The sequence below is a fragment of the Papilio polytes genome, unplaced genomic scaffold (genome assembly GCF_000836215.1).
Source record: "Papilio polytes unplaced genomic scaffold, Ppol_1.0 DF824169.1, whole genome shotgun sequence".
In the NCBI taxonomy this organism is placed as follows: domain Eukaryota; kingdom Metazoa; phylum Arthropoda; class Insecta; order Lepidoptera; family Papilionidae; genus Papilio; species Papilio polytes.
Window position 1 is genome coordinate 398,104 of NW_013525035.1, and position 17,494 is coordinate 415,597.

Genomic DNA, 17,494 nt, shown 5'->3' on the forward strand with positions numbered 1-17,494 from the left:
GTGTATTGTGTTCTACTCAGGTGTACTATGTTCTGCTCAGATGTACTATGTTCTACTCAAGTGTATTGTGTTCTATTCAGGTTTACTATGTTCTACTCTGGAGTACTATGGTCTACTCTAGTCTTGCATAATCTACTCTACATAGTTCTACTACTGTGTAGTCTAGTCTACTACGGTCTACTCTGATCTCCAATGTACTACTTACGTTTATTATGTTCAACAATGTTCTAATCTAGTTTCTACTTATTTGTACAGTAGTGATCTAATCTGGTCTACTCTAGAGAGTTTTTTACGGTTGTTAAAAATGTGTATTGAAGATTACTGAGGTAATCTTTTATAGGTAAAGGAGTAGGTTGATAATGATTTTTTTCTTATTTAAGGTCCTGAAGTGACGTGCGACGAGCGTTCGTGTGCGATGTACCGCGCGCTCTGCGCTGACGTGTCGCAGTCTTTGGCCCACACCTACCCCCGTTTGCTGCCGCTGCACACTGTCCTGCAAGCTCCCTCCGCCCCACTCACCCCCCTGCGAGCCTCCATAGACAAGATCTCCGATCACGGGATATATCTACTAGGTGAGTATACTAACTTAATGTGGAAACCTGTCTTACATGTACATAAGGTAAATTAGCGAGTTTCTAAGCGACTTACACAATCTTATAGTACGCGACGCTACATGATATTGTATTACGTAAATAACTTGGACACTAAAATCACAAATTAACGCAAATTTATACCTTGGGTACCACGAGACAAGCTACGGCTTTTACAACAATGGTGCTCGTGAGTTACGCAAACGATGGGATAATTAATATTAGTTCTGGGTGGCTCAAAATATACAAAACGTTTAAGCGATTACATCTTTTAAGATGCGACATTGTTAGATTCCTCGACTGTACTTAATATTTATATCATTACTTACTTTTGCCTGCATTCGATGAATTACAATAAAACTTACTAAGCCAATATCCAGACTGTATTCTACATTTCTGATATATTTCATTGTAATAACCTTTTTTTTATCAGAGAACGGCGTCCACATCCTAATCTGGGTGGGCTCGCTGGCGCCGAGCGCGCTGGTGGCGGCGGTTTTCGGCGCCCCCTCGCCGCAGCAGGTGGACACGCAGGTGTGCGAGCTGCCGCACCTCGACACGCCCGCCAGCGCCGCCGCCAGGGACCTGGTGCACCAGATACGTCTCCAGCGCCGCTGCGCCATGCGGGTAAATACAACTGTCCAATTGGGGTTTTGTAGTTGAAACTGTAGGCCTAAAATGTAGTTGAAACCGAGATTGAGCATAACATTTAGTTGAAACCCTAATTCGGCGTGAAATGGTTGTTGAAACTTTGACAGACAAAAATGTAGTTGATACTGCTTTTATATCTGAAACTCCAAATAGGACTAAAATTTAGTTGAAACCGAAATTAGGACACAATTGTTGTTGAAATTTCAATTAGGGCTAAAAATTTGTTGAAACTCTAAAAATCATTTAATTGAAAACCCAATTGATATATTAAATATCCATTTGGATATATTTTTCTGTAAAAATGGGACAAAATAGTACAGAACCTTATTTAGTAGCAGTATTTATAATTTGCATGTATATTGTCAGTGTTAAAAGTATTTTATTTGCTTGCGTTAGAGTGTTGTATAGTTTTCTGTCTTTAATTCTTAGTATATGGTTTTTGTTCTTCTTCCTTGTTCAGTAACTTGCATGCACTCTGCTTGAATGTGCTAGAATTATTGTTCCTAAATGACATTCCCGACATTTTATGAAATAAAAATTAGTTTTAATAAAAAAAAAACTCTTATTACAATGCAAATTAATAGTAAACAAAATAGCAATTTGTTGAAAATTCATTAGATGAGTTTTTCTTTAAAAAGCCTATCAAAAGTGGAAATTTTTCATCATGAAATCAGTCCCTGTTAATAAATTGATAATTTTATATTACTGTTTAGTGTATATATGTATAGTATGTATGAATGCGTGTGAGTTGAGTCTGTGGGCGGGCAGTTGCAAGTGCTGGGGCAGCACAGCGCGGAGCAGGGCGCGCTGCGGCGGCTGCTGGTGGAGGACCGCGGCGTCGCCGGCGACGGCTACGTCGACAGCCTCATGGCCACGCACAAGCTCGTCCAGAAGATGCTATAGTTAGGGGTAGGGACGACCACTGGACAAGCCAGTTTAAACGCCAGTTAAGGCTTTCTCGCTGGGATACAAATGGGATTCTATGCATGTTTTTCTTCACAAATATGTGTGCATTGCATGATTGAATGGCATTCTTCGGGTGATTTTATGAAATGTTTTACACCTTATGGTAACTCATTCAGCGTCATGTGGAATATTATCTCATGCGGCATATTGCAACATGCGTCATGTGGAATATTATCACAAGCGGCATATTGCAACATGCGTCATGTGTAATACTATATCATGCGGCATATTGCAACATGCGTCATGTGGAATATTATCTCATGCGGCATATTGAAACATGCGTCACGTGGAGTATTATCTCATGCGGCATATTGCAACATGCGTCATGTGGAATATTATCTCATGCGGCATATTGCAACATGCGTCATGTGGAATATTATCTCAAGCGGCATATTGCAACATGCGTCATGTGTAATACTATATCATGCGGCATATTGCATCATGCGTCATGTGGAATATTTTCTAATGTGTCATGTGGAATTTTGCAACAAGCAGCATATTGCCATTGCTATATCTCTCTGGCAATAAATTATTCTCCTTTAAGAAAAGTGTGAGGAACAGGTGATGGTGTTTATTGGGTGCTTTTTGCAGGTCCCCTACTTTAAGGGTTTGCTTTATTTTTGTCGCTTACCATTTATTTTGTCTATACACTATCTATAAATGATATCTTTCAGTTTCATTCAAATATCTTCAAAATACTTGTGTAATCGTTTGTAAAAGAATACGAGATTCATAAGTTTTTAATATCATTTAGAATTAATAAAGAAATATCTACATATAAATAAATATGATTACATTTATATGAATAAAATTGGGTACACAAGGGAATTGCTTTTAAATTATAATTTTTGCTTTCGCGGCTTTGTTTGCAAGATTTTAAGGCAATGGGAACATATTTACGGAAAAAGGCAAACGATATTCATAAAAAAATGAAAATATTCCCAATTCTGTATCATTTCATCCACTATAAATATTTGAATCATACAGGGTGGTCCATTATTCTATTATCTATTTGAATCTACACATTCCATATGAAGAAAAAAAAATTAAATCACAATTATATTTTTTTTTTTAATTGTTATAGTTAACAATAATGCGTCAACACGACAAGCTGGAGACGGTGTTGAGGCACTTCCTGGTGGAGGACCGCGGCGTGGAGGGCAGCGCCTCCTACGTCGACTACCTCTGCCAGATACACAAGGAGATACGCGCCTTGCTATAGCGTTAGCATCTAATGTCATCACATGCGAATGATGGGCCAACATATTTGAAACACCCTCTATATACTCTGATTAGTATTTCAGAATAACATGTCGAAATAATAGGTTTGACAATTTGAACACTCTGTATACACATTTTTATATACATTTCAGTGTACTTTGAACGAAATAGTTTGGAAAAAGTGAACACCTGTATACACTAGACTGTTTCTTTTCAATAATTTAGGAAAAGTAAACAGCCTATGTACAGTTTAGAAGTTATATAGTTTGTCTAAATAAGATAGATTAGTTTGATAAATGACGCATATGAAGTATCGAATTTAATTTGTATGAAGGCAAATGCCATACTTAATAGACAGGTATCGTAGTGACGAAACACGCAGCGAACAATTTTGAACTATCGATATTCGGTTCAAATATTTATCGAACTCAACTAAAATTATTATTTTCTTATTAACTAATTTATAGGACAATTCTAGTATTGATTATAGTGTAGAGAATTTAGCGATGACAGAAATAATAGCGAAATCCAATTCAATTACGTACGGCTGTAGTAGTAATAAACATTTATTTACTCTCATTATTTGTTATGGTCATTATTAATTTAAAAAAAAACAGTGTTTTTTCATGTCATAAGTTATAACAATAAATCTATCGATTCTAACTTCTATAAGAATAAAAATCGAAAATCGAAAATCGATAAGATTCATGACTGATTTTACACAACCATCCCTACTATATTTGAAGTGAATTGTCAAACTAATCTAGATTATTTAGACACACTAGTAATTGGGAATTGGACACTCTGTATGTTGATACATAATATTGTTAATTTATTCCTCATATTATATTCTGGAAATGGAAACTGTTTAAACTAAGGTTTTTAGAACACGACTAATCAGTTTTTTTTGGTAATTTGTCATAGATAATAAAAAATATATCGACGGATGAAAGGCTATTTTCAACCGCCATTTTAGGCTACAATTGCTTACATGTAATAGTTATAATATGTAATAATTAGTCCAGAATAGATGATTTTTGCGTCGTTTATAAACAATGAAGTATGCAGAAATATAGTAATTTCAATCTAAAACCCGTCTGAATATTTTACAATTTATATTATTGCTAGAAATTATTTTTGTGCTTTTTTCTAAAAACTTTTAATGGCTCTCTTGAACATTTAACTCAATGGCGCATAAAACAAATAGCTTTTCAACCATCGATATGTAAAACAATATTTATTGACCGTGAAATCAATAAAAAACTCTCTCTCTCTCTCATAAACTCATATTAATGAGATAAAATCAACTTTTGGTCAAAAAAAAGCTCAGATGATGCCTCCATATTACTTAAGGCTGTGCTTTTCAGCTGATAGATAGGCCTATCATTCAGAACGTGTGAAAACAGATATTAAAGAAATAAATCTGATTTTGGCTTGAATGTAATGTATGTAAATGTATGAATGAATTGTATGTAAGAAATAAATTACAATACATAACATGGATACGATCCTGTATAAATGTCAAATGTTTATTTTTCAAATATTGTATGTCCCATGTTTTATTGTAATTTTATTCTATGTTGCTAAATTAGATTATAGATCAGTTAAAAGTTTGTAATATTACATATATAAATATATATTTGAACATGTATCCGTTTGTTTTAATGCCCAATTCTTAAATATCTATCACTGCCGAGAAATGACCAAAACAAGACTGGTCCTGTACATGATTTGAATATATATGAAATATTATGTATTACTTAAATGTAATCTGCAGAGTTTGACAAAACTAGACTCTAGTATTAACTTGTATATAAAATAAAGGGATAATAATTACATTAACTCCAATTCTGGAAACATTTTCTAATATAAATGTTATTAGATTGTATAGAAATTAATTTGGGATTCATTAGTTTTTGTATGACTGCTTGTTAAATTTTCGTTATGTCATTTGGTATATCATTTAATATTAATCTGATAATTTTGTATCATATATTGATAATTTAAAAAAAAAGTCGATTGTCTTGTAATTTTATAAAAAAATTATGAACAAACGATTCATTAAAAAATGTCTGGCATATCCATATTATGCTTTCGATATTACCGAGGACTTTTTACATTATAATTTTCATTTTTTTTTCATTTAATCTAATTTATATATGTAGTTATTTTAATACTTTTTTAAAAATAATAATAACAAATGAATACATTTTTTTAACATTATTATGATATTTGTATGAGTATAATTTGGTTATCTAACTTTGGCCATTTAAAACTACGTCATTTAGGTGTCATGTTATGGTGGCCGCATAGTTCCGTTCCAATGTAAGCAGTGAACATTTATAAAACAGTATTTTATGTATTTTAGAGTTTATTTTAATCTACATGACATTGTGTTTTAACAGATCTTGTAGTCAAAATGTAATTTTCAAACGTTTGCGGTCAATTTTCAAAGTTCATTTATTGTGGTTTTATTATAAATAATAATTTTTGGCTCCGCGACTATAGTGTAGGAGTCATTTTCCATATTACTTTTTATAATCTACATTTTAAGACTTGATTGTAATTGAGTGTAAATAAATATATTCGCATTATTTTATATTTTTGTTTTATTTTAATAAACCAATTAGGGATAATTATAATATTCTCTAAAATATATAATAAAATAGCGAGCTAGAGTCGTTCGACTGTCAGGCGACAACGCAAGACAGACGACGCTGGCGCTCTCTCGTGTCGTAGGCCAAGACCCACTTTGGGTCGCTGCGCCAACGCAGTAAGTAAGTATAACGCCCGGCAAACTTCTTGAACAAAAAGCGGCGTAGTGGGGGAAGTTTCGCGCACGTACACTTTTAGACAAAATAATTGACATATTTTGAGTATTAGTAATAATTAGGAATGAAAAAATTCAATTTTAAATTTTAAGAACATGACAGACATGCATAAACAGCTTGTGCAATTTCTTTAGATGATTCTTGTGTCATGAAACAATATACATCATGTACTATTTTCCTGACTTGTCTTTTAGAACAATGTTACTTTTTCGTGGCATACTCAACAAGAAAAGTCAAACCAATAACAATCAAATAAAACTTAACAATAATAAACAAATGAGACTCAATAATAACAACAATAAAAAAAATTATAAACAATTATTACCGAATATAAGTAACAGCGAAATTGGGCCAGCAAAATTGGAGATAAGTGTATTCGGGAGTAAACGGAACATGGGAAAAGAAGCGGGACGCAAAGGCCGACTGATTAACCAATAGCAAGAGCGCGCGCGCATCCCCCCATGCCCCGGCAAAAAGACCCAAAAATTGACTTCTACGCAACTAAATGAATTGTTCAAGATGTTTGCCGGGCGTTATAATATTCTCTAAATAGTGTGTTTAGTATTCCAGCCCAGTGGTCTGTAGAACTGGACAGTTCAACACTTGGAATGTGACTTCCACAATTGGAATGTAAATCAGACATTTGCGGAAAGACATTTTGAATGAATGAGACGAAATTAACGAGAACAAAATTCTATTTAGTAATTCTGTCCTACACAACACCGGTCATTGGAATATAAAGTTTATACTCTATACTTAAGGTGCAAAATTGTAGCAACTATAAAATGTATACCTGTTTGCAGAGACGTTAGCCGTAGCATTGCTACGTTAAAAGGGTCTCCAACTTAACTCGTAATTTTCAAGGATAATATTACAAAAGTCCTTACATTTACTGCCATTTGTATGTTTTACACGTAAAAGTTTTTGTCTCCTGTTGGGTTAACTCTAATCAACATACGCTTGTCACCAGACAAATATTAACCGGCAGTTTTCGAACACTTCACTCCAAACAATCTCTTCGTTCATCAGTTTTTTAAAATATCCCTTTCATCTCTTTTTAATATTACCATTCATAACCTTTCCAACGTCGTCTTTTATACATAATTTTTATGTCTCTTCCACTGTTTTCTCTCTCTCTCTTGCTCTACGGAACAGGTGTTTTTGTCCCAGCGGGTTGTTCATGGAATAAAATAAAAAATAACTCAATATGTCAAGATGCTTTATTCCATTTTTTTATAAATAAACAATTGTGAAATTGTCAGGTAGATCAGAAAGATTTCCAAATAAATGTTTACGCAATATTTTTACTGGCGCATCTGTAATAAAAGCACTGAATTATCGTAGGATACCACTACCAAATACAAGAGCAATTTATCGTCAAATTTATTATTAAAAATATATGTTTTTATCTGACGAATTATTATGAAATTCTTTTCCGAACTATGTAACTTATTTTTCTGTTTTGAAAATAAGTTCAACATTAGCGGGCGCACTTTGAAAACTATCGCACAACTGTTGTGGTATCCATTGTATCGCAATACAACTGTTTAGTTGCATAACTAAAAATCAACTAGTGCACGTACCTCCATATAACTAAGCTCATAATCAAAGCGCGACTAAACAGTTGTGCGATAGTTTAGTTAAATATGTGCGTGCTCTTAGATGGATGTTTAAAACAACTAAACTTTCTGTATCATAAACAATTCAACAAATTATGAAGAACTAGCTTTCGCCCGCGACTCCGTCCGCTTGGAATTAATAAAAACAAAAGCGAGTAGCCTGTGTATTCTTCCAAACTATCCTCTACATCTATACCAAATTTTATCAAAATCCGTTCAGCCGTTTAAGCTACAAACACTAACAAACATCCATATAAACTTTCGCATTTATAATATTAGTAAGAGGAGGATAGTAAAGATGCTTGTCAGTCAATTGGCATCTCCTGAGTGTTAGGGTAGTCATTTGTTTTTTAGTGTATTATTCAACCGTGTCATAGCTACGTTAGCTTCGAACCTTGTAGACGATTTTAACTCCCGGGTAGCCATCTGGAGCATCCCCAGCTTGCTCGCTGTCTCCCTTCGCACGAATCACCTCAGCCATAGACACCAGAATGTGGAGTAACACCAGGAAGAACTCGTTTATGTACATCGTGATTCTATAACTATAGAATATGTTTAAAAGTATTTTTTTGAAGAGACACGTCTTTTAGCGGCATTTTAGGTAGCGATTATCAACGTAGAATGAACAAACGCGGCATAATGTCTTATGAAGACATGTAAATCACTCTACATTTAGTTTCATGCCGTTTCTCTACTCAAACACTGCTTAACTCTATCTATCAAGCGTTTCAGACACCTTCTGTTTCTTATATAACCTTTTAACATAATAAAAATGCTTTATTGTATGAGCAATCGATTCTGATTTTAAAATACTTACTTCCAACTATTTTAGCGCGAATATTTTCATTCAATATCTGAAGTGCAGTTGCTTGAATTGTTCCAAACTTGCATCATATCTCGTAGGTCCTGCAAATGAAAAATATCGATTTGTGTCTTTCCACCAAACAATAACAATTAACTACAAACTTAATCTAAAAGAGAACACGACGGTGGATCAACGCAAAACGATACTTCTCAACACGTAGGTAACTAACTACAAAGTAAAGAAAAATTATTTCTAGAGATTTATTACGTATATACAAAGAAATTGAGTCAACATTAATACTGATTAAGAAATAAATGCATAATAATATTCATATTTCCGCAGCAGATAAGTCGGACAGACTCTGCAAACAAGTTTAGATTTATCCATGGTTTCTAGCATGTTCAGCGAGGTTACTTCCCCATGGGGCCGCGTCGGCAAGGGGGGCGCCCTGTGCAGGCGACGCTCTTTTTGCAACCGCGGGCTCCGGACAACACCAGCGCGAGGATGGTCAAAGACAGAATTACTAAGCGGCTGAGGTCAAACAGCGGCATACTGAAATCATCCAACTGTTGAGCAGGATTTCTTTTTTACTTCTAAATAGTAGAAAGTCAGTGAAAAAACTTCCTATTGTAACTAATAGTTGATCGCATCAGTCGTACGTTGGATGTTTTAGCGCAAATAATTCAATGACAGCAATACGATAAAACTTTTACATCATTACATAACACTAATTAATTAGAAAGATTGTTGAACCGAATTTTTAAACAGCGAAAGCTGTTAAGGCAAGGTTTCCACGAACACAGCAGTCGACAACATCAATCGAGTTTCGATATCGGTTCCATACAAACTAACAAAGAACTGTTGTTTGTCATTAATTTGCAGACCGCTGCGTTACTCGGAATCTCGCCTTGAGTACTAATTAATAATGGCTCACTAGTCAAAAGTTGCTACTGTTATATACAATCAGGGAAACTGGCAATGTTCAGGTACAGTTGTTTTAAAGTTTTGAACACATTGAGATCACGCGGAACCAATAGGATGACGATTTTAAATATGTTTTTACGAAAAAAGGTCGGTCATTAATGGTTTTTATTATAATCCCGTCGTCGACTATTGCTGCCCAATTGATAATTTATAAGAAGAGACGTTTGTCATGTTAAGGTAATGATTTGTAAGTGGAACACCGCCGGATACCCTGATTGTACTTAGTAAGGTGTACCTTAGTTACTCCCCGCAGGGCGCAGGCTTCTTGCAGGCGATGTAAACTTTCCTCGTGCAGGCGGCGGCAAAAGAGGATACAGCGAGTAGAGTAGTTAGCAGGAGAAAGAGCGCGTCGCGCACCAGGCCCATCGTACGCTATCCACCAAGCACCAGCTTCACCATCCTGCTTTGATATAACTGCTCATACCTGTAAAAAACAAACTTTTTTTAAATAACATAAGGTATCAAACAATTGACTACCTGAATCCACTCAAAGGGCAACGCTACCCCTGCCCATAGATCCGCAATTGCAGTTACCAACCCTTATTGTATGAAGGAGACGCTTATAAAGATATTTTCCCTTCATATGCGTCTCCTGCACCATCAAATTCACATTCTTTTTTTATCCTTTTAAGAAATGGGTGCAAATAGAAAGGGACTAAAGGGACACTGGCTTTTTTTATATTACATAAGGTGGCAAATGAGCAAGCGGCCACCTGAATCCGCCAAAATGGCGAAGCAACCGCTGCCCATAGACATCCGCAACTGCAGATGGGTTGCCCACCCTTATCCGACAGAGAAGGAGACGCACATAAAGACATCTTCTCTTCCTATGTATCTCCTTCTCCGTCAAATCCACTTCCTCTTCCCAATCTTTCCTTATAAGAAAAGGGTGGTAAAGAGAAAGGGACTTAAATTAGGCCTCCGGCACCACACTCATCAGACGAAACACGGAATTGCTTCCATTTCACGCCTGTCTTCTGTGTGGTCGTGGTATTACACCTAGCGTGCCGGCCCTGCAGTGCTAAGATGTTAAAGCGGGCATTACCACTGTTATAAAAAGGCTTGGTCAAAGAAGAATAGCAACGACTTTGTGTCAAAGCCACAATCAATACACTAATATATAAGTTATTTTACCATTTGCGCTTTAAAGCGCTACACAATAAGATTCTGACAACTGAATTAGATATCCGATCATTAGTTAACACACAATTTATCTACTAGATACAGAGGTTGGATAGCTCAAGGTACTTTTTCTATGCTTATGCAGATTTGTCCGAGATAATATGAAAGGTTAATGGCCGTAAAAATAATTAACACCAGTAAAGACAAATAACATAGCAATTCCCATTAGACTATGGCTATTTTTTCGATGTATTTCCTTTATAATTTATCCACTCATTTGCTTGTAAATTCTTACATGATCATATAAATTAGATTTGTAATAACAAATTAAACTTACCGGAATTTTGTGTAATTTTTTAAATACGGTTTGTGTGGGTTTGCACTGAAATTTTGATTGATTTGTCAAATAGAACTGTAATATTTGAAAACCTTGTTGTTTGTTTTGTTTATTGGAAACGAGGTCATATTTCTAGTGTTATTAAAACTTTTTAAAATCAATTAATTTTTTCTCTATGATATTTTACAAAAACAAGGAGGAAAATGTTTTTTTTTTTAATATTTTTTAAGAAAAGCAGAGGGGACTGAGATCCTACAACATATGTTTTTTCAATAACCTCTTTCGTGAACTTAAGTCCTTTATATAGAAATTGTTGCTCACGACTTCGCCCGCGTGAAAATGGAAACCATAAAAAATAGTAGCCTTTGTTACTCATAGATAACGTAGCTTTTTAATTATGAAACAATTTTTGAAATCATACCAGTAGTTTTTGAATTATTTCAATACATACAAAAAATACAAATCTTTTCTCTTTATAATATTAGTATATATAAACAAATCCAACGTACTTCGATCAATAGCAAGGTAAACCAACTATAAATATGAAAAATCTAAAAAAAATAAAGCGAAAAGTTTTAATTATTGAAAATCGTGAAAATGTCGACTTGTATCATTAGAGAGTGTCATTAACAAGTCATTAAAGCCGTCAGCGGCTCGTAAACATAACGATAATGACCCACTTCCGACAACGAGACAAAATTAAACCTAAAAGAAGTGAGTAAATTATACATTCTGTTTTACATCTGAGAGAGTTAAAAAGTATGACCCCTACAGAAAAAATAATAGCAAGATTTTTCTAACTGTAAAAAATTTTTAATTTACTGACAAAACAAGTATTTCCTTTAGACAACATGTTTCCCAGAACTTACATAGTTATATTCTCATTTTAAATCACTAGCTGTTGCTCGCGACTTCGCACGCGTTAAAAAAAATTGAAAATTATAGCCTATGTTACTCAGTGATAACGTAGCTTTTTAACAGTGTATGGATATTTAAAATCTGCTTAGTTTTTGAGTTATTTCAATACATACAAAAATATAAATCTTTCATATTTATAAAATATAAATAATTATTAATCCAGAACTGTTTTTTTCACAAAGTTAGCCTAAATATTAAAACTAGTACTTACAAATCACCATTATTTTAACTTCACTTTATTAAACAACGAATTTCTGCATAAAATAATTTATCTTGTATCGCTCAATTGTTCTTTTAGATTACACGGTTGTTTTCTCATTATCTTACTTCTTACTTAATCTTACTAATATTATAAATGCGAAAGTTTAGATGGATGGATGTTTGTTAGAGTTTGTAGTCTAAACGGCTCAACGGATCTCGATGAAATTTGGCATAGACGTAGAGAATACTCTGGAAGAACACATGGGCTAATCCCTTTTGTTTTTTTATTAATTCCACGCGGACGGAGTCGCGAGCGAAAGCTAGCATTAGTTATGAATGCCAGATTTAGATAGATAGATGAATGTTTGTTAGAGTTTACAGGTGTCAAATAATTAATAAATAAATGTTTATTTCAATTCCGCGCAGACAGAGTCGCGTGCTAAAACTAGTAAGCAATCATTTAAAAATCTATTAATCTCGATATCGTTTTATTGGCTAATGATCTATTTCAAAGTAATTATAGATTCATCTAACAATTGCTTCACTACTATTTGTAAACGGAAAACTCAGTGCGAAATTGTTGCGAACTCTACCGATGTTATGGGAGGATTTTGATTGTTAGGGATTGATAAATGTCGATATTATTTTATCGATATATTTTATTATTATACGGTGATAAACGAGCAAGTAGCCACCGGGATATGCTGAAATAACGAAGTGACTGCAAACTATAAACATGTGCAATTAGGTATTTTAATGATAGAACATCTCGTTATATACGCCGTCGTCATATATACGTCGATATACGCTTATATACGGGGAAAGGCATTTCTAAGAAAGCTTTAATTTTTAAACTGAAAAGTAAAACCAATTCATGTAAACCAATAACTTAATATTGTAAACTACAAACTATCATTGAAAATATCTGGTATAATACGATTTGTAGTTAGTAGTAAGAGGAAATGATTTTCTAAACAGCACTACAAATAAGAGAATCTATAAAGGCGTATTGTCTAATCGGATTAAGAAAAAATCTCCACACTACTTGGAATTGAAGCTATTATAATTCCAGAAAACGCTCCGGGTTAAAATAACGTAGACTCGACTAAAATTAGCCATAACGCGGCATCGAAAACTTATTGCGGAAGAAATATATCGATAATTTTAGATTGATACAGCTACGTCTACAGCACTGGCGCTGCGCGGTGAAGTCGCACGCGCATTTCTAACAGAGAGAAAGAAACTTTATTTAAAATTAACAGATTTTCGTTTTTGTGTATGATAATTGCTTCCGTTTTCAAGTGTTCAGTGACGAATGTTGACGGAATGTGAGCGGTGGGATTTTCTGAGTGTTGCCATATTTATGTGAATTTTCCCGGAAGAATATTCGAATGATTCACGTAGTGTAATACGCGCCGTGGTTATAAGTGGTATGATTTTAGTGAAGATATTAAATAAATGTTAAGAATTCAAATTTCATGTGATAAAAAGGTAAGTGATTTGTCGTTGATTTGATAATTAATATTATATACCTATTGGTATACCTTGTAAGTTTTGTATTTTATACTAGCTTTCGCCCGCAACTTCATCCGCATGGAATTAAAAAATCAAAAGTAACTAGCCTATGCATTCTTTCAGACTCTATTGTGATAAATTTCATCGAGATCCGTTCAGCAGTTTAGACTACAAACTCTACCAAACATCCATCTAAACTTTCATGTTTATAATATTAGTAAGATCGTAATTATAAATTTCTTTCAGAGTTAATGTTTGCTCAAGGATTAGTTCGTTGTAAATATTTTTGCTCACATTTCGTTACTGAATTAAAATTATTATTTTATATTCTGAAAAGTTGGAAAACGCTAACTATTTAAGTATATCAGTAGATATTTAATTTTCTTTTGCTTTAACTAAATTTATTTTAAGGGTATATTTTATATGCAAAGTCTCTCTATATATATTTAGTAATTTCTCATATGATATTGCAGAACGTCCTATAACATTATTAGTTGAGTCGCCCGAGTGACGCCAGGCGGCCTAGTCTATAACTAAGTTTGTTCCGTGCTTGATATTAGGACAAGCATATACATAAATGCAATATCTAACCAGAATAATCATATATAGATTTTTGATATCTATCATACTAATATAAAAATATAAATGCGAAAGTTTAGATGGATAGATTATGAGAGTTTGTAGCCAAAACTGCTGTACGGATCTCGATGAAATTTGTCACAGATGTAGAACATAGATTGGAAGAATACATAGGCTACGTTATTTTTTTTAGTTCTGTCCGGACGGCGTCACAGACAAGGCTAGTGTTGAACAACTTAAGATAACATCCTAAGTTATGGGCTAGTTTATAGTAAACCGCGCTCATCCGTTTAACTTCATATTTTTGTATAACGCATTACATTTGATTGACATTATTATAGGACCTGTCCCACCAAATTGTAAATTAACAACAATTCAACTTGTAAAATATGTGAGAGTGACGTCATTTTTAACCCTTAAATGCGTGATGATGCATTTATACATCAGTGCTTTCTTCCTTACGCAATAAACTATTCAAAAATCATTTTTTTTTCCTTATCTATGTTCAATTTACTACCCGTTCAATTTATGGTATTTAAAACGAAAACATTATGCATTTAAGGGTTATGCTATCCAAGCCTCTATCAGTCAGTTGTGGGACAGGGTAAATGAGTTAAATTTAACGCCAACGATTCAATTTACAGCATTTTACTACTGGTGTTTGTAACGTATTTACATAGATATTTGTCGTGTTATTAAAATGAAACTTAATTTTCGTGTAATATACTCCCGAATCTCACAAATTCCTTGCCGCTTTGTCGTTCCCGTAACGAAGTAATAACCCGACGAGTGCGTTAGTAGCACCAAGCTTTTTTTAATTACTGAGACATTGGAGTCTTTAGATGTGCGCATACTTTTGACTAAACTATCGAAAAACTGTTGTCGATTGTTTCGCAGCCAATTTAACTGTTTAGTTGCACAACTAAAAATCGAATAGCGCACCTCCATATAAGCTCATATGAATCATGGCATACTAAACAGTTGTGCGATAGTTTTGTCAAAGGTTGAGGTCTTACTTTATGTCTACAATAACATGATAGTGTACATTGCGATTTGCTATGTTTAAGGGGCTATGATTTTCACAAATGATAGATTTTGTTTAATTATTTTTGTACTACGTTACTAGTGTTAAGGAAAATAAAAGCTTTTACGATAAACCAGTTTAAATAACCATAAAGTATCGTATTAACCATATACACTTTATATTTTAATCATGAGAAAATAAGAGTTCCAGGAAGTTAAACTCATGGGTTTTGTACAACTAGGTACAGTCGTGCGGTGAGGTCGGTCGGTGACAGCGGGCGACGTTATCTAAGGGTGCGGGGGGAAGCTGTCATCTACCCCCTCCTGCGATACTTTACCGGTTTTGTGCGAGACAGTACGTGGAATTAGTGATGCTTGTATTAATTTTAATTCTGTAGCATAATAATGAAGGTATAGGTACGTGGTAAATGGAGGTTTAATATCTTAAAAAAAGCAAAAATAGCGTATATATTCTTCCAGACTATACTCTACATCTATGCCATATTACATTCAAATCCGTTCAGCAGTTTAGTCTACAAACTCTAACAAACAAGCATCCATCTAAACTTTCGCATTTATAATTCACATATTATATAAAAATAGAAGTCCACCGGCTGCGGAATCCCATGACTCAAGCAACCAGTGGTCAGGGCTGCAGAGAAAGGAACCTCCTCACTATGCGTCCGGTTCCTAAAATAACCGCCTTTTAAACCGGGCCATTAATCCAACTGTCTAGAGAGAGCTTCTTGAAGTGTCAGTAAATTTTGAGGGATGATTAGAGAGTCATAGCTACGAGAGCGTAGCTGCGTCTACATGAAGGCCAAATGACAATGTCTACCATCCCTAATACTCGTGCTAGATAAATACATGGTCAAAGGTCTCCTAGTAAAATACAATTAAAACCTATCTCTTATACTTTATAGAATTATAAATATCTAGTTATCTAGAAATATTTCGTCCAACAAAAGATTTTACGTATCCCATAGTATTTTCAATATACAAATATTTTTATTTTTAAACTTTTCTTTCATCTTTATTATAAATTTCTTCAGTTTTTTAGACATACGAGCTAGGTTTTATTAAATTTTATAGCTAGTTGCATTAATGTTTTTATGATAGGAAACTTTTCTAGTATAAAATATGTAAAATATAAAAGATTAATTCAAATAAAACTACGTTAAAATTGGGACTCTATTGCTGAGTACTGAAATTACATCAAGATATATTCTTCAAAAAAATTTCATATATATAACACATTGTATTACAATTAAATTACAAAAAGAAATCAAGACTTACAGTCCTGTACGTTGCCATTTCGAAAATAAATCATACTGGGCTACTGAAACGAGGTCACAGCACCGTCTGAAGTTGTCTCCGTTACATCGCGCACTCGACTGAAGTTCGCTGCGATAGATTGCGCGCGCACTTCACACGTCGTCCGCCCAGAACGTTCAACACCTCGTCTCCGACAAATACTAGAAAAAAAATTAAAAAAAAAAGATAACGAGGCGTTAACCATTAATTCATGATACTAGATATGGCTGTTGTGAATTTTGTGTTTGTGTATATGAGAAATGTGAATATTTTAGTGTAGTGTTTGGGATATATTTCGCCTGTCTAGTTATCAGCTCTCACCGTTATATGTAAGTTATGGATTTTTTTTTAATAATTTTAAATAGTTTGTCGATTTTCTTTCGTAGAAAATAGAATTGTACAATAATTTATTACATTCGTATATTTAATTAATTACAATTGTAATTAATTAATTATGTTTGTAATTAATTTAAAATTTACGTCTTAATTATTTTACGATTTTTTTTTATTCAAATTAGAAATCGTGTAAATTTTTTTAACTATTTCGTAACATAAGTTGAACATGAAAATAAATTCTATCAAAGAAAATAAGCAATTTATAAATTTAAAATTGTTATAACTTCTTATTTCAAATTAATGTTTTTAATTAGAAGTTTCATTAGAAATTTAAATATTTCGCATCATTACTAATATCTTGTACCAGTACTAGACTCTGTACTATACTACGATAATTGTAAAACAGTGTCCATAAGTTCACCATCATTATAGGACATAGTACAAGGTATTAACATAAAAAGTCCACCAGTTTCTTAATAAAT

At 33.7% G+C, this 17,494-nt stretch overlaps 2 protein-coding genes and 1 long non-coding RNA gene across 4 annotated transcripts in view; 2 read left to right on the top strand and 1 right to left on the bottom strand.

Moving 5' to 3' along the window:
• Window positions 1–3,763, top strand: part of LOC106111404 (protein transport protein Sec24C) — a 16,776-nt gene extending 13,013 nt beyond the window's left edge. The window contains exons 16-19 of one of the 2 annotated variants that reach the window (XM_013293475.1): window positions 381–572; window positions 1,024–1,217; window positions 2,010–2,150; window positions 3,292–3,380. In XM_013293475.1, the coding sequence (XP_013148929.1) occupies window positions 381–572; window positions 1,024–1,217; window positions 2,010–2,144 (521 nt within the window). In that variant the 3' untranslated portion in view covers window positions 2,145–2,150; window positions 3,292–3,380. Of the gene's footprint in view, window positions 1–380; window positions 573–1,023; window positions 1,218–2,009; window positions 2,151–3,291 lie in introns of both variants that reach the window. The other variant, XM_013293474.1, reaches the window with a different exon arrangement.
• A 5,166-nt stretch (window positions 3,764–8,929) lies between these two features.
• Window positions 8,930–11,231, bottom strand: LOC106111335. Its single transcript, XR_001226155.1, has 3 exons — window positions 11,127–11,231; window positions 9,903–10,091; window positions 8,930–9,235 (listed from the first exon to the last, which is right to left on the bottom strand). It is a non-coding gene; the product is annotated as an uncharacterized LOC106111335 (long non-coding RNA).
• Window positions 11,232–16,812: 5,581 nt separating this feature from the next.
• LOC106111443 (muscle calcium channel subunit alpha-1-like) overlaps window positions 16,813–17,494 on the top strand; it is a 62,344-nt gene continuing 61,662 nt past the window's right edge. Inside the window, exon 1 of the mRNA XM_013293538.1 lies at window positions 16,813–17,005. The gene's annotated coding sequence lies outside the window, so the exon portion shown is untranslated. The remainder of the gene's footprint in view (window positions 17,006–17,494) is intronic.